Genomic DNA, 22,547 nt, shown 5'->3' on the forward strand with positions numbered 1-22,547 from the left:
TAGTCGATGTAAGCGAAAGCTGGTTAAATCATTGAATATAAGTTACATAAGTTATATTTATTTATTTATACGGGTGCTCTCCTACTTTTCCACTGTGTACTTAGGCACCCGTATCAACTGGCATTTGCGACACCACTGGTCTCACCGGCTAACAGTTGACCTTCCGCAGGCGGGGAATCCATTAACAGATCACAAACCGCTCCTTGAGCACCTCGAGTGGATTTCTAGCCCCCGAGTGGGACGGCCATGTTGAGTAGCCAGTTCATTAGACCAATGGCAAACACGCACAGTTTGCATAATGGCCAAGATTAAGTGAGGCGTGGCGAGCTGGAAGCTGGGAGCCGTCGTGCATGGAAGATTCAAACATAATGCCACTAATTGCATATCTTGATGTTCCATGCTTGATTTACAAAGCACGGGCCTCAAGTGTGATTGATTCTGGGCACTAAACTCGATGCTCCGGGACACGCAGCATCGCAGTCTCATTACAAAGTCACGTTGCAAACGGGGCCAAGACGGACTTATGGACTTTAGACGGCGCACAACAACGAAGGCAACTATCTGAGGAGCAACGGCGGAGCAAAAGTAATTTTATTATCAAATCCAACTTTAACAACTGCAACAAACCTCCTGCCAGCTTTTCTTTCCTCCGGGCGGCCGGGCCAACTTGTTATTTGGCTTGTAAGTTACAAAGTCTTGTTCGTGTCCTCGGGGTAATAAAACAAAACTTTGTGTTGAAAATGAAAATGTACAACGCACAAGCGAACAAACGAACGAATGCAATGCCAAGGCGAAATCCCAGGTTCTTGGTCCTTGGTCCTGGCCATTCTGGCCATCCTGGCCATTCGTCGGCCATTTGGCCATGCTGTGAGTGCAAATGACAGGCGGGCCAAAAGGATTAGAGTGAAATGTAAATTTCCTTTGCCGGCGTCTCCTTTTTATACGGCTCTCCTGGCCAGTTTGCAGATGTCTAATTACGAGCATAGCCATAATGCGAAAGCCAGAAGCTCATATCAAATAGCACAATCAACCTTGACCAACACGATTTGCATGCGAAAATTATTGAGGAATTTTCTGGTGAATTTCATTGATTTTCGGTGTGACGAGTCGATATGAACCATTCAGCAATTGCCAAACATGCAGACATTTTTAGCAATTTAATGAGAGTTAAAAGCTTAATTGATGGTTATTGCCTTTAATTAAATTTTAAATGCCGAAATATCTTTGAAGTATTTATATCAATTATATAATTAACATACGCTATTAGCCGACTAAGTATTTTAAGTCATTTTCTGTATTGTATTTCCATTTGAAAACATGTAATTACTTTCTAGACTCACAAATTAATCCCATATCCACCACAGAGATGTGACAATCCCTGGTTATAATTCAAAATACGTCTTCCTGCGTGAAAAATATAACTAATGGCCAACTCACCCGGCTTTGCATCATCTCATACCCCCTAAATACCATTCCCCTACAGATGCGAATGTGTGTGAGCGTGTGGAACTGGCCAGATAAGCACATTGCCATTTGCAGAGCTACCTGCTCTTATCTGCCAAGCCATTTACCAGGACTTCTGCTGCCTACCCACCTAGCACTCTCCTGGAACTGGAAGTTACCAGACCAGACCAGACCAGGCCAGGCTGAAGCGCTACCCCATTTCACAGCTTATTGTTATTCAACAGCCAAAGTTTTTTCTGCTTCTCGCAAAAGTCATAAGAAGTTTGAAAGGTTTTTTCCCCCAGCTCGTTTTGGGCTGCTGCGTAGCGTAACTCACTTGAGCTCTTCTCCTGGGACGCCTCAATAGTTTTATGAGCCCGAAATGGGTGGGAATTTGAGGTCCTTGGATCGTTGGGTCCTTGGCTGCGCGGGCGGAGGAGTTAAATGCATTTTTAAATTGCAGCGAAATTGATCTTTAGTGGTGCGAGCTGGCGAACTGGCGACGTGTAGCCATCAAAATCCGCTTTACTTTCCGGAGCTGCTATTAAGGCAAGGACCTGCCAAGTGGCATATAAATCGAGTGCATCTCCGACTGTGAGAATATCGTTTGGGTGTGTGAGTGCTTGCACTTGCAAAAAACAAATTTTATTAGCCTAATAATGGGAATGGGCCATATCGAAATCGATTTGTGTTGCTATTAAGCAATAACCCATAACATAAAAGGCAGAAGACTAATAACTATATTCAATATGGCAACATAAAACAGTGATATCATTAAACTGGCCACCGAATACTTGTTAAAATTTATGAATTATTCTGCTTCCATAAAATGTTATTTGATAAATGAATTATTTAAATATTTATTTAATTCCCTGCACTTAGCTACAGTCTGCCTAATTGCTGCCACATTTCTTCGACTGCTGCATACGCGTTTTCTTCGCTCATTTCCGTTGCTCATACGCCATGTAAACACACTGGCTGGCAACAATGAGTCATAATGATGGCAGAACCGCAAAAAGTGCGCAGCGAGGAATCCGGTAATTGCAGCACGCACTCCGTGCCGACTTCGATGCATTTGTCATGGCATTTATTAACCGTTCACGTGCAACTAACAAATGATATTTCGCCCCACCAGCGGTGGCGTTGTTTTCAGAAAGGCAAAGGAATTAAGCGAGCATTCAGTATTTCCTCCGTGACAGCATCTTTCTGACAAATTGAATTTGGCCAGGACGTGCTGTTGTTTCATGGCATGGCCACGCTCCATTTGCGCTCCATTGACGACACGATGGCCCAAGTCAGCTGGCCAAACTGCTGAACAGCCAACAACGCCCCGAATGCCCAACTCTTTGGGTGCACTGGAAACTTTTCAATTACATTAGGTTCTCAAGTCGATGAAGGAGCTTTCCGTGAGCAAAGAGGAGCCAGGAGGAGGCAGTGCAGCAGCAATAGCAACATGTTCGGCCAGGCGCCCGCTGACAAGTCATTAAGAGTGACAAATTGCCGGAGTGGGGCGTGGCCCGACTCTCGAGTCGAGTTGCCAAAGTTGGCTACCACATTTAATTAGACTAAACTTCGGTCCACTCGCCGGCTAATGCAATTCATTAAACATTTAATGCCCGGCCCACAACTTTGTTGGCAGCAAACAAGTGCATCGCTGCCAGTTATGATGGCCAGCAGTCCCCAAGTCCCCCAAGGACTGCCATCGAGCTTATCCCTGCGGTATATGCCCCATTCGGCGTAACGAAGCCACAAGCTTGTGCGAAGGTGCAAGACATAATATTTTGGATCCGGACCTAACGAGAGTGTGCCTCGAAGTGCTCCCCTTTTGGCCATAATTCAGCCTAAGTTTTCACTGGATTTCCCATTATTATACCCCTACGCACAGTGGGTTATTCCCTCCCAATGGCTCCCTAATTGGATGGAAATCTTGTGTTTTCTTGAGCCCGGAGTTCCTAATTTATTATTAAAGTCATAAGGATGGGTCGTTTATGCAAGGGTTAAAATATGCAGGTCGATCATTAGGCACATTTTCAGTCGTTTTGTGCACCTCATTAATTTTAAATAAAGTACTTATAAAATGATATAAATGATGGTTGCTAAGAAATAACCTAATAAGTTTAGGTTAAGTAAGTAATAAGTAATATAAGTTTTTAAATTGATGAACAACTTAAGAAAGGCAATCGTATTTACCCATACATATTCTTGTTCTATAGATACCAGTCTATAAATAACTGAGATATTTATTCAAGGGCTTAAGAGTGTAATTTAACTTACTCCGCGTTGCAATTGCAATTTAAAAAGGACGAGGGCGAACTTCTTACGGCTCTGTCATTACAAGACTCCGCCGAACTGGCGCAGATGGGACTGGCGGCTCAGGCGGCTTCGCATTTACTGATTGATAGACTTCGGCCCAATAAATTCAATTGTCAGTGGTGTGTGGATGGCGTAGTGGATCCTCTGCTCCTGTGGCCAACACTCCCCGGAGGGCGGTAGATTAATGGGATGTCTCGTAGGCCCAACTGACCGCTTTGCGTTGGACGAGGAGTACTCGTTGCGCCACAAATTTGTAAGCTTCCTGACTTCGCCAGCTCGTTACGCAACAGCACACATATGACAGGCAATTTGTGTTTATTGCGTGGCCATAAAGACCTGTCATATGGCCGAGAAAAACTACTACTACAGCTGGCAGGAACAGTGGCCAAATCTCTTTGGCCTTCGTTAAAGACACCATTACAGAAGCCGCCCACACATTCGTACTCATACGCAGACTTGGTCACACTCAGCAGCCGCAAATGCGCCACACGATTCGGTGTGTCATTAAAGGTACATAACGTTTTTCTCCATTAGCACTGATACCCCTTACACGATGGGGTATATAGGACCATTTAAATTCAAATTCAAAGTAATATTGTGAGTGAAAAGGGATTACTTGATATAAAGAAGGCATGTTATCTTCGAGTTAAGATCTCTAAAACATTTACATAGCGCACAGTAATTTTTATAGAAATATAGATACATTATATAGTAAAAAATGCAACTAATTGGTCAAAATTATTCTTATCCCTTGAACTCTTTCATTATCAAGCGTTCTGTGCCTGCATTCAGTTGATTAATATGCAATTTCTTCATGTTGGAAACGCCATTAACGCACACACATGCAAAAGAAAAGCGCTCACACACACTTGCTCTGTTTTTTTTACGATTCTGGTCGGTTGGCGAGGCTCGAAGTCGAGCGTTTTGGCTTTGTTTGTGGAGCGGAAAAAAACACAGTGGCGAAAACAAAGGGATAATTTAAACTCTGTCATAAACTAGGTTAGCATCACACAGCGCCACCCACTCGACCGCCCACCCACACACTCACACACACACTTGTCTGGCAGACTTGGCTATAATAACTGTCGGTCGGTTAGGAGTTTTTCTTCATCAGCTTCTGTTGCTGTTGCTCCTCTTTTGCGCTTTATTTCCTTGGCGGGATATACAATCTTTTTTGCTCCTTGTTGTCAGACAATACGCGCATTTATTTCATTCACTTTTTTCCGAGGGCATGTACATATATATATATATATATATACGTATCTATGTGGGCGTGCCTCGGTCGGGTCATGCGGCATTATGTGGTGCATTTTTTATGAGTCGCTCTGCCTTTTATCACATGTGCATACACATAAGTACAGCCTCTGCGCTTTTTGTATTCATGGCGATTCGCAGCCGCCACATAAATTGGCCACAGAGTTTAAAATGCCTTTTTTCCTGCCGCCGGCGGAAAATGCAAAGTGGAAACTGCCGCTGCAAACAGTTTGCTGAATTATGCTTATAACGCTATTTGCACGGCGCCACCAACGGGCACTTATTTCTAAAATATTAATTGTGATTTAATTTAATTGAACACAAGTTTTAAGTCCCCAAAACAAATGGAAAACTCAGCCACAACAAATTGTGTTTGTCATTCGCTGGCCGCAATGCATTCGTTTTAGATGTATTGACAGAGTTTTCATTTAGCAATTTGTTTATGGCTTTTTCACTAGCACAGGTATTTTAATATTTCCAATGTTGCATATGAAAATCCAAGCCAAGGTAGTTGGCATGTAAAAAACAAAAAAATATGAAAAATTATTGATAAAACCCATGTCGAAGAGAGTGCCATAAAACAGCGATTAAATTCCGGATTCCCCGGCGAATGCGAATGCGTGGAATGCCCTTGCAAGCGATTTTTCTGTTTATTTATTTGCATTGATTGAAAAAACACACACACACACAAATCAATTATTATTAACGATTTTTTGCCAATACTTTTTTGCGGCACATCGAATCGAGGCGATTGTGTTTGGGCAATTCATTTCAATGGGGGCCATGCATAAACATCAATTAAATGCGCCTGTAAATCGGCGGCGTTTGCTTTATGGTAGGTATAAGCCCATATCTTTTAACCATTTAATTAAACGATATTGCAGTGGACCACACCCACAATTTTGCCCAGTGTCTGCACTAAATGGTTTTCCACTTTTTCCTGCATTTCCAACGTTTTTCCAGCTTGACTTGACTGACTGCCTTTCATGCCACATCTATTGTTTAACTTTGCCGGCGGGGGTCAGAGGTTAATTGATGATAAATTGAAACATCATCATCATCGCCATCGCCCATCTTGCGGTTCGCGGAGAAGGGAGGAAAAACAGAGGCACGACGGGCACAATGGCATTTAATTAATGAGCAATTGATTAAATCATAAACAAAAGCAGCGAGACGCATTCCAAATTGAATGCCCAGCAAATAATGTTATACATTTATCTCGCAGTCATTCTTGATTTTTTCCCGGCGACAAGTGCAATGATTTCTGGACATTTGACTCGGCAATTTGTTGGAATTTCCCGCTACGTTGATGATGCACTCGAATTTGTCAGCCCCAGTTTTCCACAATGAATGTCTGCACCAATTTCAGCGGTTACCCTGTTATTTTAAGTGCTATTTTTTATAGCTTTTATACCTTTGTCAAAAAGGTAGAAGCACAGAGTAGTGGCTTCTTACCACTCTAAAACTAAATAGATTACGAGTAATGTATGGCCTGCTGTCGACATTTGTATCTTTTGTCACATAAATACAAAGTTATTTTATTTCTGAACTGTATTTTTAACATGATATGCACTTTAGTTAAAGCACAAAAATTGCACACGTTCCCAATTAACTTCAATTTACCGCCCAGCGAAACCCTTGTGAAAAAACACCGATTTTGAATCAGATCCAACACATTTCGGGTGTTAACAAATTGAGTTCGGTTTGTGACCCCCGGGCAAACTGGCTATTGTAATTATTCACGCCGCGATTCGCGGTGAAAAAGATGTATTCACGAGTATACATGAATGTATGTGGAAAATTGGGGGAAAACGCGATGTCAGTGGCACAGTGAAATGCAGGACTCGACGCCACCTGACAGCCACTCTACGTGGAGTGCTTGTCGGATTTTAAAAATAATAACAAAACGAAAACTTATGGCTTACACAAAGAGAGAGAGAGAGTGACACAAAAAAAAAAAGACGGCCAAAATCATGCATGCAAAGTGAAGGCGAAACCAGGAAAATGGGCACGTCACGTGGCAGTGGGTGGAAAAGCTGGCCAGGATGACAGGACACTTTTGCCAGTGTCAGTTAAATGGAACACCCGATCCACGAGCCACACAACAATGGCCAGCTCCAATGGCTTCTCATCCGACTTCCCGCTGAGAGCTCTAGGCTCTGGACTCCCCAAAACTTAAATGGTGTCAAGGCTGATGAGTTTGTATCGCCACACCACCCACCTACACACACACACACACACACCCACACACTCACGGAAAACGAAATTCGGAAAACTTCAGCACAAGTCAAAGTTCGGATGCCCGGCAAAAGTTGAACAAATTCAATAGATAACAATGAAGTGAAAGCAAGTGAGTTGAGACCGTTTTGTGGCTGCGGATGATGGAGAGGGGCACTGGAAGAAATCAGGGGCACTTTAAGCCAAAAATCTGTTAATAATTGAGTTTCCATATGGTGCTGGTATACTTTTAACTGAATTAATATATGTCAAAAATATATAAGATCTTTAATAAGATTCAAAAAAGGTTGATAAGAGAAATAGTATGTTATGAATAATTATTCTGCCTTCTGATCTAAGTACTGGTTATCCTTATAAATTTAATACCTTAAAGATATCAAACAGGAGACACATTTTTTTCCTGTGCATCGCATCTGCCTCCCCGAACTCCATCACAGTCATCACCCTTTTTCACGACCCGTTGACAGCGCAAATATGCAAAGTCAAGTGGCAATTTATCATGCTATGCAGTGAAACCGCCCTCCGGGCAGCGCGAGAGTTAAAGGTGGCGGCCCAAACCGCCGCGTGGGGCACTCTGGGGTTAAGTGGCAAACTAAATTGAATCGCCAGCGACGAACGATGCGTGGGCATGTATCTGCGCCTACAACTAACAACCCGCGGCCCCAACAAACCCCTCGCCCCACTGAAACTGCACATTGGATTGGGAGTGATTTACATGCTGATTTATACCAGCTCGGTTTTTTGGTAAAAAGAAATCACTGCGAATTTAAAATAAGTTGCTTATATTCTGCATTCCAAATTGCGCAATTTCTTAAAAGGACCATGTCATTCAATGTGAACCTAGTTAATATTAAATAATTAGATAATTATTGTAAATTCACCGGCATTAACTAGGTCCAGTGTCCACGGTTCTGTTTACGGTTCGCTTTGCATTAAAATCGATGCGACGCTGACCTTTCCCTCAATTAAAAGTGCACACCCACCCGGCGATGGGGGCGCACAGTGGCGGTCGAAAGTAATGGGACACTCTTCCACTGGGGGCGTTGCTGTCGACACTTTACCTCATTAGCAGCATCAGCAGCATCGGCCGCTTGTATAATTAATGATTGCGCCCCCTGCCGCAGGCTTCGTATTGATTTTAATTTGTGGAATTTACTGGATAAATATGATAAATTCGAGATGCACAGAGGGCTTTCCAGCGCGAGATGGGACGGCAGCACTTAGCAAAGTAATTAACCAGCCCGATTTGGCAACGAGTGCCGCCTGCCAGCTGCCAGCTTGGTCATCCTCAAAGCCAGTTGGTCAGATCGAGCCAGTTGGTCACTTGACAATCCGTAACCCAAGCCCGTGCAACCCCCAAACGGCAGGCGGAAGTGCCCAAGGCAACCGCAGAACAACTCCACTCCATCCACCGACCTCGGGCGTCTCCGGAAATTCACCCTGCCGTTGACAAGCCTCAAGAGATCCGACCAAAGACACTCGTCCCAGTCAGTAAGTGACCGCAGCAACAGAAACAGCAACTGGGGGGCACTGGGAATATGGTGATGTGTCGGTTTCTGGAACGGCGAGTGCAGCGGAAGGATGCGATGGGCTGCGATGACACTGGCGGCGAAAGGCGGAGTAATATGCGTAATTAAACAAAACCGCAAGTGGGCCAGAGCAACAGCAATAAACGCAAAAAGGATTCAGTTACCAGGGATAAAAGCAACTGCAGCTGCAGTGTATCCACTAGAAAGATGGCCAAAGTAAAGGGTATATGAACAAGGCGAAGTTGGAAGCCCCTAACCAAGGAATAGCACTTGCCTATTATAAACAAACTTCGCTTGTAAAAATTCAAAGAATATTCAAATAAATAATGAAAATCACATTAATCATTGATGCTTGCCTCAAATAAATAAAACTATTGCCACTTTTTTGCGCGACAAGGGGCGACAACAAATGCTGATACCCTTCGGCGAGAGATGACAGCAGGCTTAAATTAAATATTTGCAAGGACGCAGGACGAAGTGGGCAGAGTGCGGAGTGCAAAAGGACGAAAGAAATCAAAGAGAGTCGAGCAGCGAGGAGCCCAAAAACGCAGCGCCACATAAATGTGGGGCATGCAGATTGAAGTGTCGTCCGGAGACGAGGACCAGGCAAATGGGAAAACGGGAAAACGGGAAAATGGTCCCATGGAAAATCAGAGGCATGTGGCAGGCCATGGAAATGCCATTCAAGTGCGACTTAACACGCCCTCAGACAGCTTTTAGGCAGTGGAAATTGATCGAAAGACTAAGAGCAAACATCGTTGACTGACAGCGACTTCAAAAAATCCAACGGAAAACAGCGAGAACAGTGCAAAAGGGCTGCCAGGCGGCGAGATACTTTCGCAGTATCTTCGAGATACTTCAGCGAAATGTGCAACAATGTGCCAGCATCGATTTTCTATTAGCCACGAGACACTTGAGCCACAAAACTAAATACAGAGGGCAAATATTGATAAATACGTAACGACACGACGACGAGGAAGACGGAAAACCACAACAACCACATTATGAATACTGCTGAAGCTCGTAACTGTCCATCGACCAGCCAAGAACATAATAAACAGCGTTCATGGGTCCGAAAATAAAACGCAGAACGTAACTCGGAAGAGGTCGCCACAAGAGGCCCACATCCTCATCCCCATCCACATCCCCTCCAGAACTCGATGACCACCCCAGCCAATGTCACACTGGAGCAACCAATGGGGTCAAATTGTTTATTATTCAAAATTAAATGCCTAAAAAGGGCGGTGTTCACAAAAAGTTAAGATCATATTTTTGTGATTTGCGATAGATGTTATGTATAACTTATAAGAACTTAAAGTTGATAGTTAAGATGTTTAAGTTGTTAAAATAAAAACTGCTAAAACTGCTATTACAATTATTACAATATTTCTGTAAATATCTTCTACCCCTCAATTCTTATCTATAGAATCAGACTAGTTTATGCATTTAGATAACATTTTTTTACTTTTTCTCCCAGTGTAAGAACCACTCACCTGTTAGGGCTGCCAAATTCAGAATAAATCCAATTAGCCGCATTGCGAGAATCGCAACGAATATGAATTTGAATTCCTGTGGTTACTGCACAAAATAAAACGTGAATATGCTTGCGACCTGATTACGAGTTCAAAGTGCCAGCGGCGCGAATTATTTCATTTATCTAATATCAAGTTGTGCCGCGAGAATTCACATCAATTGTTTTGACTTAGTTTCGCACAACTCAGTTGGTTTTCCGTGAGCCAAGCTCGGCGATTCGGCGCTTGAGCCGGAGTCCAAATTCCGGACTTCGGATTTCGGAGCCGAGCGCAAAAGGAGAGCTCAGAGAGAAAGCCAGGAGAAAGGCTTTCTCTGGCGACACGAAGTGTAGGTGAACCGACGCGCACGAATTTTACTTTATCACTGAATTTGATTTTTTTTCGCATCTTCGGCAATCGCCAGACACAATATTGCTGGCAACATTGTTGAAGAGGGGAATTTTCGAGTTCGAAAGTTTCTGATTCGAAGGAAGGGGGAAAAGGCAAAAAAGCTTGAATAAACGGACTAATACAAAATATACAAATCGGATAAATAAGAAAATGTTGAAACTAAGCGCTTCTTTCAATTTTTAAAAGCTGTTCGAGACAGTGCTATAAATATTCTATAACATAATTTATAGCAGCTAAAGTTCATCGGAGGCTTTTGGCATTGTGCTATACAGCAATGTTACTTAACATTTTATCTCAAGAACGAAACTTGGTGTTATATTAGACTGTTAATATTCAGAATACATTTTGTATAACAAATAAAAAACCATTTAAACCTTTATGATATGAAATCTTCATTTTGAGGAAAAACTTGCAACACTTTTTGGATTTGCACATTTATAAAAAATTGAAAAAAATGTAAATGTAAAAATGTAATTTTTTTGTGCTTCAGTATTTTATGGTATTTTTCATAGACCTGTTAATGGTATGGTATTAATCAGCTGTGTACTCAGAAATGCGTTTCAGCTGCTCACCGAAATACAATGTTTTGATTTTGCAAAATGCCGGGAAGAAAGTAAATATCTTTAATTTCTTGAAATAAAATATAAATCTTAAGTTTATTTATACAAAGGGCACGAAGAAAGTTGATCAAGAAGCAGCAGAGGAAGCGGCGTCGTCAAAAACATGCCAAAGAACGTGATAAACTGGAGGCGGAGGCGGAGAACCAAAGACTTATGCAGCCGGAGTACCAGAAATGGTTGCAGGAACAGGAGGAAATGCAGGAATTCCAACGGCTAGCCGACGAACGGGAGCGCCAGTTGGCGGAGGAGTCCTGGCTGCAACGCGAAGCCACAGCGCAGCGACAATTCCGAATGGACGAGGCAAAGAAGCGCCAAGAGCAGGAGGAAGTGGAGCGTTTGCAGCGGGAACAGGCGAAAGAGCGAGCGGAACGGGAGGAGCAACAGCGGAGGCAGCGTGAAGAGGAGGCACGAAAAGCCGCCAAGGCTGCCGCCGAATTGGATGCCATGATGGAGAGCATGGATGAGTATCTGAACAACCCGCGAATCGAGAAGCCTCCCAGTCACCTCCTGCGTGTGATGGAGACGCATCCGGAGGAACGACCCTGCGAGTTCTTCAGTCGCACCAACTGTTGCCGCTACGGTCACGCCTGCACCTTCAACCACCGCCGTCCGATGCTGGGAAGGATCCTTCTCATCCGGCACTTCTTCAACCATTCCATGCTGCAGAAGCGAATGACGCACAAGGAGTACGACTCGGCGGAGGAACACCTGGAATTGACCGAACAGGATCTGCGCCACGACTACGATGAGTTCTTCAACGATGCCGTCGAGGAACTCAGGAAGTTCGGCACCATTGTCAACTTCCGCACGGTGCGCAATACGTTGGAACACCTCAGGGGTCACGTCTTTGTGGAGTACACAAACGAACGGTTTGTCTGAGAGTATTAATTATCATTATTATTTAACTAATATCACATTGTTCATATGCAAGCAAATGCAGCCTATTTCCCAGCGTTTTCATGTAAAAGTATATTCATATAAATCACAGTTTAAATTTTTACCTCTTCTCTCTCAAATTATATATATATGTATATATTGTATTGTCTCTGAGCTCACATACTTTTATGTTAAGTAAATAATGTTTAAAGAGGTCATAAACTAATTATTACAAAGTGTACCTTATGATTTCAGGTCTGCACTTCGCGCCTTTACCAATCTCCAAGGTCGCTACTACGCCTCCAAGCGACTGAACGTGGAGTTCTCCAATCTGAGGACCTGGCGCGGCGCAGTCTGCGGTACGTGAACTGCATGCCAAGAGGAAGCCGTATCCTTTAAAAAACCAAATCTCTTACTAAACCCATTCATATATTTTATATACCATTTTCTTTAACACAATCTGTGACTTCTTAAAGGTTTGTCCTTAACACGTAAATGTCCCAAAGGTAACGGCTGCGGCTATCTGCACCTGTTTGGCAATCCGAACAACCTGTTCAACACGGAACTGGAGTACACCAGCGGTCCACGCAGTGAGCGACGCTCTAGCCAAACTCCAACGGCCAAGACACCCAGGTGGATTAAAATATATTTGAAATTATTCCGGCAAACTATTTGATATTATCCTCCTCTCTTCAGTTGGGATGAGCACAGCGAGCACGGCAGGAACTGGCGCTGGTCGGCAAGCCCCGAGGTGGAGCTGGAAAACTCCAAGGACTTGGGCAACAGAGGTCAGGATCTCAAAAACACCCGACAGCGGGATCATCATTCCAGGTCAAGAAGTGACCGGAGTTCAGTGCGCTCTAAAAGAGAGCATAGTTCCTCGGGATCTTCACATGAGGAGCGCAGATCAAAGAGGCATCATCAGCACAGGAGCAACTCCACAACACCCGATCATCAGCACAACCATCGCCAATAAAAACCCAAGTATTAATTCAAGTTTTTTTATGGGATCTTTACAAAATTTTATTCAATCTCTTTGTGGACAGAACATGAGTGTCTCAAACAAAATACTAAAGAGATTCCGAATTTCTTGCTTGAATGACAGACAGAGGGTCAGAGCGAAACACTTGCAATTTAGGATTGCCTATAAATATTTAAGGTGCGATCTGAAAACGACTCAATTGCTTACAACGGAATGGAATTCTACGCGTAAAATTGGCAGTTTCGAGGGTAGGAGGAAGGGAAAGTGAGACTAAGTGCTGGGTGCTAAGGTGTGATGACAGCAGTATTGTGGAGGTGGTAGGTGGGTGGTGGTTTTTGTAGGATCGGAAATTGTAAATTCTAAAGTCTATTTGTCTTGCTTTCTTCCGTTTTCGTCGTACACATACAAACAAAAATTATACAAAAACTCGTTTAAGGAATATTATAATAAGTAGCTTTAAAATTAGGCAAACAGCGAACGCCCAGCGAGCCGCCCTATAGACGGATTCCGGGATTCGTGGCCGCCACATAGCGCAGCAGCTCCTCGTTGTCCTCGCAGATGACGGGCTTCTCGTGGTAGCAGGCGACGTCGTGCCAGGCGATGCCGTCGTTGTACACGTTGTTCAGCACGGACAGGCACTGCTCCTTGGTCTGGTTGATGTCGTACTCGGCGTTGTCCGGCTGCGGGCGCTTCTTGTGGCCAGTCTGCGACCAAGGGTTGTAGCCCCAGCCCTGTGGGATGCGGTTGGTGGCCTGGATCTTCTCGCGGGTTGCGGACCAGAACCATCCATAGACGGTCTTGGGCTCCAGATCCGGACGGTTCTCGCAGCCAGCAAAGTCGCAGATACGTCCGGCCGTCCATATGTACGGCACATCGTTCTGCTGGATCACGCGGAAGATCAGGTTGTTCTTCTCCTGGGTCTCCAGGGCGACCAGATCCATGCAGTACTCGCGGCACAGATTGCGGCCATCCAACCAATCGACCTTCTTGTTGGCCAGCGCGGGCACGTGGGTGGTTAGGAACATGTTTTTGCCGCGGTAGGAGAACTCCTTGGGACCTGCGGGTCAGCGAGGAGAAAGTCGGTTAGCGGAAAGTGTTTTCGTGCTGGCACTGAGAAAATAGTAGGGGTATGTTATGGCTTTCCAAAAAATATACAAAATAATTGAACTATTGAATAATAGGAGCACCTTTAACTTTAAGATTCAAACTTAGATGCATTTTTCGTTTGCTTCCGAATTTCCTAATTTTTTACCGTGTGGGTGTGGCATGTGGCAACCGGTTTTCCGCGCCGCTGCAGCCTCATCTTCCACGTCCATCTGGAGTCGGAGTGCAATGTCTCGCAGCCTGCCCCATCATGGGCAAACGAAACCGAAAGCGAGTAGCGCCGAAAATCAAGAGATACTATATACCAATGGTGGATGCCAGTGGATGAAGCTGCCCCGGGCCTTACACAACTTCCCCGGTGGCGGCGTGTTACGCAATCCGCGCAATTTATGCAGCATGCTTCTTTTTGCGCCTGCCGCCGCCGCCGCTTTCCTTTTGTCTTGGGTGTCAAAAGGTTTTCAGCTTCCCCTCGTATATATTTACTTTTTAGCTTATTTTTTCGAGGAAACAATGGGATCCCCCGCCTGACAACTCCATCCTCGAACTTGTTTCGCCTGAGCGAGCTGCCAGCTACCATTTGATTAGCTGCCTCTTTGGAAGTCTTCGCAATGTGCGATATGTCCGCCCCTCGGACGCGCCCCGAAAAAACTGAAGAAAAAGATATACCCGCCGGTTGCCACAGTTGGCACGCGTCATTAGCCCCGCTTTAGGCCACTTTTGCAACTGCCCCCCTGCCACGCCCCCTCTGCTGGCGGGCAGCGCTACGCGTCAAATCAGCTTAAGTCCAACACATAATGGCCTTATTGGCCATTGTTTGCACATTATTATTTATTTTGCTGCCGCTTCGGCTGCCACTTGCCATTTCCTCACATTTCTGGCCCTTTTGTGCGCGGGTCAAGGCGATAATGTGGCTAAAACTCATCTTGACTGTATGTATATATGTGTATTTTCCCAGCCCGAAACTTGCGTAATAATCCGGGTGTCGATGCCGTTTTTTTTTTCGATTGGCATCTTTCAACAGTGAGTTAGAAAAACCGAAACGTTTTCGAATCTTAATTATCGGGCGAATGCACGCCTGAGAGAGTTGTCTACAAAAAGGTAATTAAGTGGAATTGTTAATCAGGTGATTTAACTATTGGAAGGCAGACCTAAAAACCTGCGCTTGTATAACTGGAATTTTCTAAGAGATGAAAGATCTAAGTCGCTGCCAACGGCACTGGCTTCAAAAAACTGGATATGCAACTCCGGTGACGCCCCAAAATTAAGTTGCATGTTTAACGGCTTTGGCTAAGTCTCAATGTGTGCGTGTGTGTGTTAGCCATAAGTTGGTGTGTGCGCCGGTGTGAGTTAGGGCTTGTCTAATTAGCAATAACTGCAAAGTGTTCATTAGTGTACCGGATATGCAGCGATGATGCTATTGTTCAGGCGTCTCGCCCGTTTTAGCCCGATCTCTAAGCCCTGATGCAATGGTAAGTAATCTCAGGCGATGACTGGCAGCGACAATCATTCGTAGAATAAATGAGGAAAACCCGCTTCAACTGAACCACTTGCTTGTTAAGCCCCTCGGATTTGAGCAATTATCAGCTTTGAAGTGCAGAGGAAATCAATTAATTTGTTATCATAAGTGGCGGAAAACTACATTTACCCATTTAATATTTTAAATTAAAAGAAAAATATAATATAAACTACATACATACTGCCTATCAAATGGAATTTGTTTACGAAAAAGGCGGGCAAAGAAAGTGAATCTATAGGCCGCCATAAAGCTGGCTCACACGTCGACGACCTTCAGCAAAAAAAAAAACCCTCGGCATTTGTGGTTACACCCACAGCCACACGTCGCATTGCCAAACAATTTCAAGTGCAAACTTGGCAATCAAAGCCGCTTAATATTCTCGTCGCGTTCGTCACTTTTACTTTTCGCCATTGTGGGATTGGGCATGGGTATTGGTGCATTGGTGTTTGATGATGGGCCATAGCCCGGTGTACTTACGGCTAGCGCACTTGGCGGGCACGGGCAGTGAGAGGAAGCGACCCGGCTTGGTCGCTGTGGTCGTGGTGGTTCTGGCCGCATGGCTGCAGGCCATCACCACGCAGAAAGTCGCTATTGCCAGGGTGACTTTCATCTGGAAGGCAAGGAGAGAGAAAAAGTGGGAAAACATTAGCCAAATTATTGGTAAGACAAAGTGCCAGGCCATATGCGATTTGGCAAGTAACTGGTACAGGTACACGGCGACAGATATGGATATGCAAATTGTTAACACGTTGTCATTAACATAAATTTGTACACGATTATCGAGCGATAACGATGCCGCGCCCTTTTGTTCGCCACCTCTGCCCATGTTGCGTATACGCAATTTCGTATAAATTTCCAGCCCGCTGGTCAATACGATCCGCGCCGATCCGAAGATGTAAGCTGCTGGTCGAGATCGCTTTTTATGTCAAGGATGCGCAACCGGTTGCCCCCGGCGGCCACTGACACAGTGCCACAGTGACTACCAAACGCCGCCGACCGCCGACCATCGACGACACTTGAGACTTTATTATTTTCATTTTCATTTTCATTTTTATTGTGGCGCAGCGCAGCGGCAACGTGATCAGCATCGGCATCAGCATCAATATCGGCGTCAGCACATCACATTATTCATAAATAAAAATGTATTTAGCATCTGCAACGGCGGCCAGCATGCTGATTACACAAGCAGCAGCGTGGCTGACCTTAACTGGTTTTATTGACTTTTTATTTTCTATCTTTCCGATTTTATTTCGTTTTTTTCTTTGAGACGCTGCGTGTCTTCGGCTAGAACCTTCCACGTCGGCTAGCATTTCAATTGGCTTTGGAGCCCGTTTTCGAGTCGTTTCTTCCTCCTTATGCTAATGCAATTCGCAACGGATCGGTTAGACCGGCGGCTCAATGTCCGCGCGCAGCTGGAAATTGTTGCATATTAATTGGATTTGATCTGGGCGGCGATTGCGTGTCTGTGTGGCTTAACGCCAGTGTTTATTTGATCGCCAGCTGTCCGCTGATTTGGCAACTATAAATCATTAACGACGGACCAGCGCTTATCAGCGGTCAGCGCCTAATTTGGTAACAATACATAATGAAAATTGGATTTCGTATTGATTTCATCTTCGACAGCGACATTTCCAAAGTGAAGAGTTCGTTGGGAAATATGTGTGTATGTCAGTTATTGTGGCTACTTTTTGGTGTTTATTTTTTTACTCATTTGTTTGTTCATTTGTTGCGTTTTGTAACTTGTCCATCAGCTCTTTGTCCATTTCTTGTTTCATGCATGTTAATCAATCAGCCGACGAGCTGATGAGGCATTTAATTATACTCCTACAGAGAGCTCAGTGCCCTTTAATGCCAGTGGGCAAATTACAGCCCAAGTGGGCTTTGTGCATTATCGAGTGTTTCTCTTTTCGGGTTTTTCTTCAAGGGGTTATGGGTGATGGAAATTTTATGTGCAACATTGCGCAAACTATGTGTTCGGTGGAAATAATTTAAGCTAATAATTTTGTCTTTGATTTTATAACTCAAATTGTCTGTCATGTAAATTTATGATACAAAAGACTTAGGCAGCGAACTTTTACAAAGCGGCCAACAAAAGACTTTATCAGCAGAGGTTCTTAAACGAATGACTTAGACAGCAAACCTTTCTAAGTTCTCAAACGAAAGACTTGGGAAGCGAACTTTTTCAGTCAAACGAAAGACTTGGGCAACGAACTCGTTTCCCACTTAGCCTCCACTAGCTTTAGTTCTCATTCATTCAGGTCTTGCCAGTTCTGAGCCGGGTTTTTTTTAAATATTTTTCCGTTGGATTTCGGATGTTTCAGGTTTCCATATCCTTGAACAGCGCACAGCACTCAATCTTTTGTACAATTTATGATTGTTTTTATGTTTTTTTGAACACAATATGAGTTTGCACTTTGGTTAGTCCTTCGATTGTCCGCACACACACATATCGCATATGGCATAGTAATAGAGCACACTTTATATCCTTGGACGCGGAGCGCTGCTGCTTACCTTTGCTTGCTATTTGGAATAACACTGCACAGCACGGTTTCTATACTGTAGTCGCCGAATTGTCCAAGCAGACAACCAGACGAGACCAGACGCAAACGAAAACAAAAGTCAATTGGCAGCAGCAAACTGTTTTATAGTCGAAGCCGCGCTGGCTGCCCACCAACAACATCTCGTGCAGCTTTGAAAAAGCTGCGACTGCGACGCCAGCGGCGACGGCGACGCTGACCGCAGCTGCTGCTGCAGCGAAGCTTTGGCAGCAGCGAAGGCATATAGACATATAGCCATACAGCCATATAGCCATATAGCAGCAAAACAAAATCCAAAAACAACGAGATGAGCTGCTCAGAACATCTTTAGACAACAACGACAACTTTTGTCTATAAATATTTATGTTCTTCTTTTCAGCCTTTTTCCCGCTCGCATCTTATTTATTTAGTTTTTATTTAAAGCATCTTCTCGATCTATTGTTCGGTCTAAAACTGTAGTTTGATAATTTTTATAGCCGCACAGATCCATTAAGTAGTTGTTGCTCGAGTGTCAGGCACTGGAAACTTGAGCTCGACGTAGATAGAGATTTGGTCCGTGTGGTGTGTTTGGGTTTTGTTTCGAAATGTATTTATGCAAACACTCTTGGAACCGCCGCGCTGGCATCCATCTCCCTGGCCAGCTCCATATATCACCATTTGATGGAGTGTTTGTCTTCTTTTTTAGGCCTTGATCTTGAAAAGCCTTTCGAAATGCCATTTAAGATCGCCGATGATTTAGCTTCCGCGCTCGGCCCCACGCACGCGTTTGAAAAAAAATGAGATACAAAAGCGGTTCGATGGGTTTCTTTCGGCATTTACAAACTCTGATTCGGTTTCTGTGCTTTAATTGCCATGTGAATGAACTGGCGGGGAAAGGATCGTCTGCTGGCCATCAGCACACCCCCCAAAAATGGAAAAAATATATAGCTCCGGAGTGCTTGGCGGTGCCAGCCGGATCTGAGATTGTTCTTAAAAAGCTTTATGTTTGCTTTTTATTTTCGCTCATAAATATGCAAATTGATCGCTTGATTATGTAATTTATTTAGTGTGATTTTGCGAGTGAATCCCCCGCACCGCTCCGCGCCGACCCATCATTTCTATGCCAAATCAAATCTGTTGCAATGCGTCAGTAAACATTTGAAGTTGGGGGGCAGGTTCAAGTCGCTAATCCTGTTTAATTGTCATCATCAACTTGACATTTTGACTGGATGTGAACCCGTGACTCTTGAATAGCGCCAATGTTCACCTGCCCGCTCTTTTGACTCTTTCATTTTTTTTGTATCTTAAGATATTTTTTTTTTGTTTGTCACATTTCTGTTGGCCGCTAATTGACCATGAAGATGCGTTTGTTTGGGTGGCACTTTTGTTTGTCATTTAGAGCTGCCTTTAGTAGCGAGCTAATTTTGAAAGCGGATTCGGATTCACAAAAGGCGTGGCCGAGCTCCAATTCCCGCCTCTGTTTAGCCGCATGGGTCTTCCCCCCCAATTCCCCATCTCTTGCATATTTTAATTAGCCTTATTAATAGAGCCGCAGTCACTTGCCTTGGGGCGCCATGTGCCAAAGGTTTGGACCCGAAGAGCCGTGAATTGTGTTGGCCCAACACATTAACAGCATCAAATTAATTACACATTTAGCTGGCGAGTGCTAAGTTCATATTGCAAAAAAAAATGTAAAAAGTACGCGACCGATTGGGAAACTTTAAGCCACGAAGGTTGCCAGCGGAGATCAAGGATGTGCTGGTTAAGGAAGTGCAGAGGGCATTTCCACGGAACTGCCTCTATAACAGGTAAAACGTTGAGTCACACGGACTCGGACTTGAGATGCTGTTTAATTAGTTTTATGACTGTCTAAAACAGCGATGTCTCCAGAGAAATATTTAAAGTCATTTAAGCCAGGCGGCTTGTGGCCAATTAATATAATGCATAGTGGCAGTTATGTGTTAGAGATGCTATCGCGTCTAAATCATTGCTTATATACTTAAGTGGTAAAAGAAATAAAAACTAGTTGTATTTCTATCTCAAGTTATATGTTTTTGTAATATTGCGGTATAAAAAACCTTTAACACCTTTTTGTGCGATATTTCGAAGGCAATTCTTTGATGCTCTCGACGCTTCTTGGTGCTTGCAACATCCGCAGTTGTTGATTTTGTAATTTTTTCCCATCTGCTGCATCCGCTGTGTCGATGATCTTGTTTCCTTTCCACTTGTTGCACATTTTCGCCCTTGAATCTGGTTTTGATTTCGGGTTTTTGCCCGAGCTGCCTGCACTTCCTGCGACTAACCTTGTGGGGTTCAAAAACCGCATCGGCATCCATCGGCCTTAAGAAACTGTTCTGCGTAAATGATCCTAGTCATAGCCGCTCGCAACTCAAACGATGAGCGCTAATAACGCATATTACTAATACGCAGCGTGAGCCCGTCGATCAGATGGACAGTTTTATGCGACGCACGACCTTCGGTGGGTGAGCTGAGACATAAAACCTTTTGCAACTACAATAGGCATTCGAGTGGCTATCGCTGGTGCGCAGATGTTGCCAGCTATCTGGATTTCCATAATCCATAGCAAAACATCAAAAGATGTTCGGCCAAATCAAAATAAGAAATACACAAAGCCAGATCCAAACAAGATCGGATTGCTATGAGCACGGAAGCACCCGTCGACAGTTCGAGCAAATCTCAATCTAAATCTGAAGCAGATTCAGCGCACCTTCCGCTTCAGCGTGATGCGTTCAAAGTTAAAAAAAGAAATATAGGAAAAAATAATAAAAATTAGAAAAAGGAAAAAACACACAATCAAGATGCAAATTGTTGGAACAACAATGGCGCAGCCAACTGAAATAGCGAACAAAAATAATCAATCTATTTAAACAAACGGCCACAAAGAATGGCCAGCTTGTGACCTTAGCTTGAATTTTGGGCATTGATTGGACGGCTTTGAATTGAACTTTGGCTCGCTCGAAATTTTCCTGCGGTTTTTTTTTTCTTTTTGATTGGCCATATAGAATTTCTATCATTAACATTGGGGCATCAAGCAGCTCGTCTGGGGAATGCGTGAAGGTTGCCGGGCGTAATTGCAACTTGTTTTTACGGCCAAGAAGCTTGGCCGCGGCAAATTGAACAAAAATCATAATAAAAAAAAACAGGCAAAAAAGATTGAAAAACGAATACTTTTTAAATGGTTTTGCCCGATCGGCAGATGAGAAATGTTGCCAAATTTGACCCCAAGAGGCCGACGCTTGTTCATTTACACATTAGTTGAAATTTAAATGCTGTGTTTGCGTTGGCTGCTTTGGCCAAGTGTGGGGCTTTTGTCGCACCACACGAAAAGTGATTGGCAACAAATTAATCAAGACCTTGCTGGCTCTCGATCCAACTTCAAACTTCAGCAGCAGCATCTCCGGCAGTCATGAAATGAAACCTTTTATTCAGGCGCTAAGTGTGAAGCCAAGAAGAAGAACCCATAACCAAAAGTATGGATTACGCAATGAGCGCGAATCATAAAAACAATAAAAAAAATATCAAAATGATTGATGTCTGCAATTTAGCGCATCTGTGTAAAATGTGAAGACGAAAAACGGTCTGTTCGTTGTGACACAAAAGAATTAAGTGCCCGGGCGCATTTTAAATTCGTCACGGAAAACGTGACAAAAATTTTCCATATGCGAAAAAAAAGATCGGAAAAAAATTTAGGAACACCGGGCAAACAAACGAAACGAAACGAAACACAACACAGCGAAGAGATGATTGCGAAAATGCACGGAGCACAGTACAGCAAACTTTGACACACATTTCGCGCACAGGCCGTCAAGAATCTTCGTATGAATGGGTCTTCGGCCACGGCCCCGCCCCCTTAGGCCCTGCCGCCCACATGTATCTAGTTATATTAAATACTGCTGCTGATGATGCTGCTGCTGCTGCTGCTGCGACTGCTGCTTCTGCCGCCAGAGACAATGCAACATAAACAACAACCAGCGGGCTGATTGCACAAGAGGCAGACAGACTCTTGCATTGGTTCGCTTAGAATCGCCATTTGTCTAATCAGCGCCATAAATCTGACAAATTATATAAACGCTAAAAAGAGGGTGTGTGCGGAATTGTGCAGCGCAGACAGTCAGGGGCAGATGCGGATGTCTGATGCCATAGAATTTCCATATCCATTTCCACCCCTTATCCCAGCCCATTCCATTCGATCTTCCATCGCCGTCCATCGCCT

At 44.0% G+C, this 22,547-nt stretch overlaps 3 protein-coding genes across 5 annotated transcripts in view; 1 reads left to right on the forward strand and 2 right to left on the reverse strand.

Annotated features, from left to right (window-relative positions):
* Positions 1–10,660, reverse strand: part of LOC117148101 (neural cell adhesion molecule 1-A) — a 58,843-nt gene extending 48,183 nt beyond the window's left edge. For both annotated transcript variants that reach the window (XM_033315321.1, XM_033315328.1), the window contains exon 1: positions 10,271–10,660. In XM_033315321.1, the coding sequence (XP_033171212.1) occupies positions 10,271–10,313 (43 nt within the window). In that variant the 5' untranslated portion in view covers positions 10,314–10,660. The remainder of the gene's footprint in view (positions 1–10,270) is intronic.
* A 585-nt stretch (positions 10,661–11,245) lies between these two features.
* LOC117137553 (U2 small nuclear ribonucleoprotein auxiliary factor 35 kDa subunit-related protein 2) lies at positions 11,246–13,191 on the forward strand. 2 transcript variants are annotated; one of them, XM_033299058.1, is made up of 5 exons: positions 11,246–11,312; positions 11,370–12,188; positions 12,451–12,554; positions 12,672–12,828; positions 12,892–13,191. In XM_033299058.1, the coding sequence occupies exons 1-5, from the start codon at positions 11,299–11,301 to the stop codon at positions 13,169–13,171; spliced, it is 1,374 nt and encodes a 457-aa protein (XP_033154949.1). In that variant the 5' UTR covers positions 11,246–11,298; the 3' UTR covers positions 13,172–13,191. The 2 variants fall into 2 exon arrangements, with proteins under 2 accessions (XP_033154949.1, XP_033154957.1); XM_033299066.1 differs by lacking the exon at positions 12,892–13,191 and having other exon boundaries at positions 12,451–12,583; positions 12,702–12,794.
* Position 13,192: 1 nt separating this feature from the next.
* LOC117137579 lies at positions 13,193–18,409 on the reverse strand. Its single transcript, XM_033299088.1, has 3 exons — positions 18,309–18,409; positions 16,275–16,407; positions 13,193–14,234 (listed from the first exon to the last, which is right to left on the reverse strand). Exons 2-3 carry the CDS (start codon positions 16,405–16,407, stop codon positions 13,672–13,674), a joined length of 696 nt encoding a protein of 231 aa, XP_033154979.1. The 5' UTR covers positions 18,309–18,409; the 3' UTR covers positions 13,193–13,671.
* Positions 18,410–22,547: the final 4,138 nt, after the last annotated feature.

The sequence above is a fragment of the Drosophila mauritiana genome, chromosome 2L (assembly GCF_004382145.1).
Source record: "Drosophila mauritiana strain mau12 chromosome 2L, ASM438214v1, whole genome shotgun sequence".
In the NCBI taxonomy this organism is placed as follows: domain Eukaryota; kingdom Metazoa; phylum Arthropoda; class Insecta; order Diptera; family Drosophilidae; genus Drosophila; species Drosophila mauritiana.

What these genes read in the sequence shown, in the direction of transcription:
- LOC117137553 (XM_033299058.1), top strand. An exon ending in GTGGAGTACACAAACGAACG is followed by an intron (nt 12,189 to 12,450) that starts GTTTGTCTGAGA and finishes TTATGATTTCAG; the next exon opens with GTCTGCACTTCGCGCCTTTA. An exon ending in CCAACGGCCAAGACACCCAG is followed by an intron (nt 12,829 to 12,891) that starts GTGGATTAAAAT and finishes TCCTCTCTTCAG; the next exon opens with TTGGGATGAGCACAGCGAGC.
- LOC117137579 (XM_033299088.1), bottom strand. Translation starts at nt 16,407, where the DNA reads ATGAAAGTCACCCTGGCAATAGCGACTTTCTGCGTGGTGATGGCCTGC. An exon ending in GCCCGCCAAGTGCGCTAGCC is followed by an intron (nt 14,235 to 16,274) that starts GTAAGTACACCG and finishes GCTGACCCGCAG; the next exon opens with GTCCCAAGGAGTTCTCCTAC.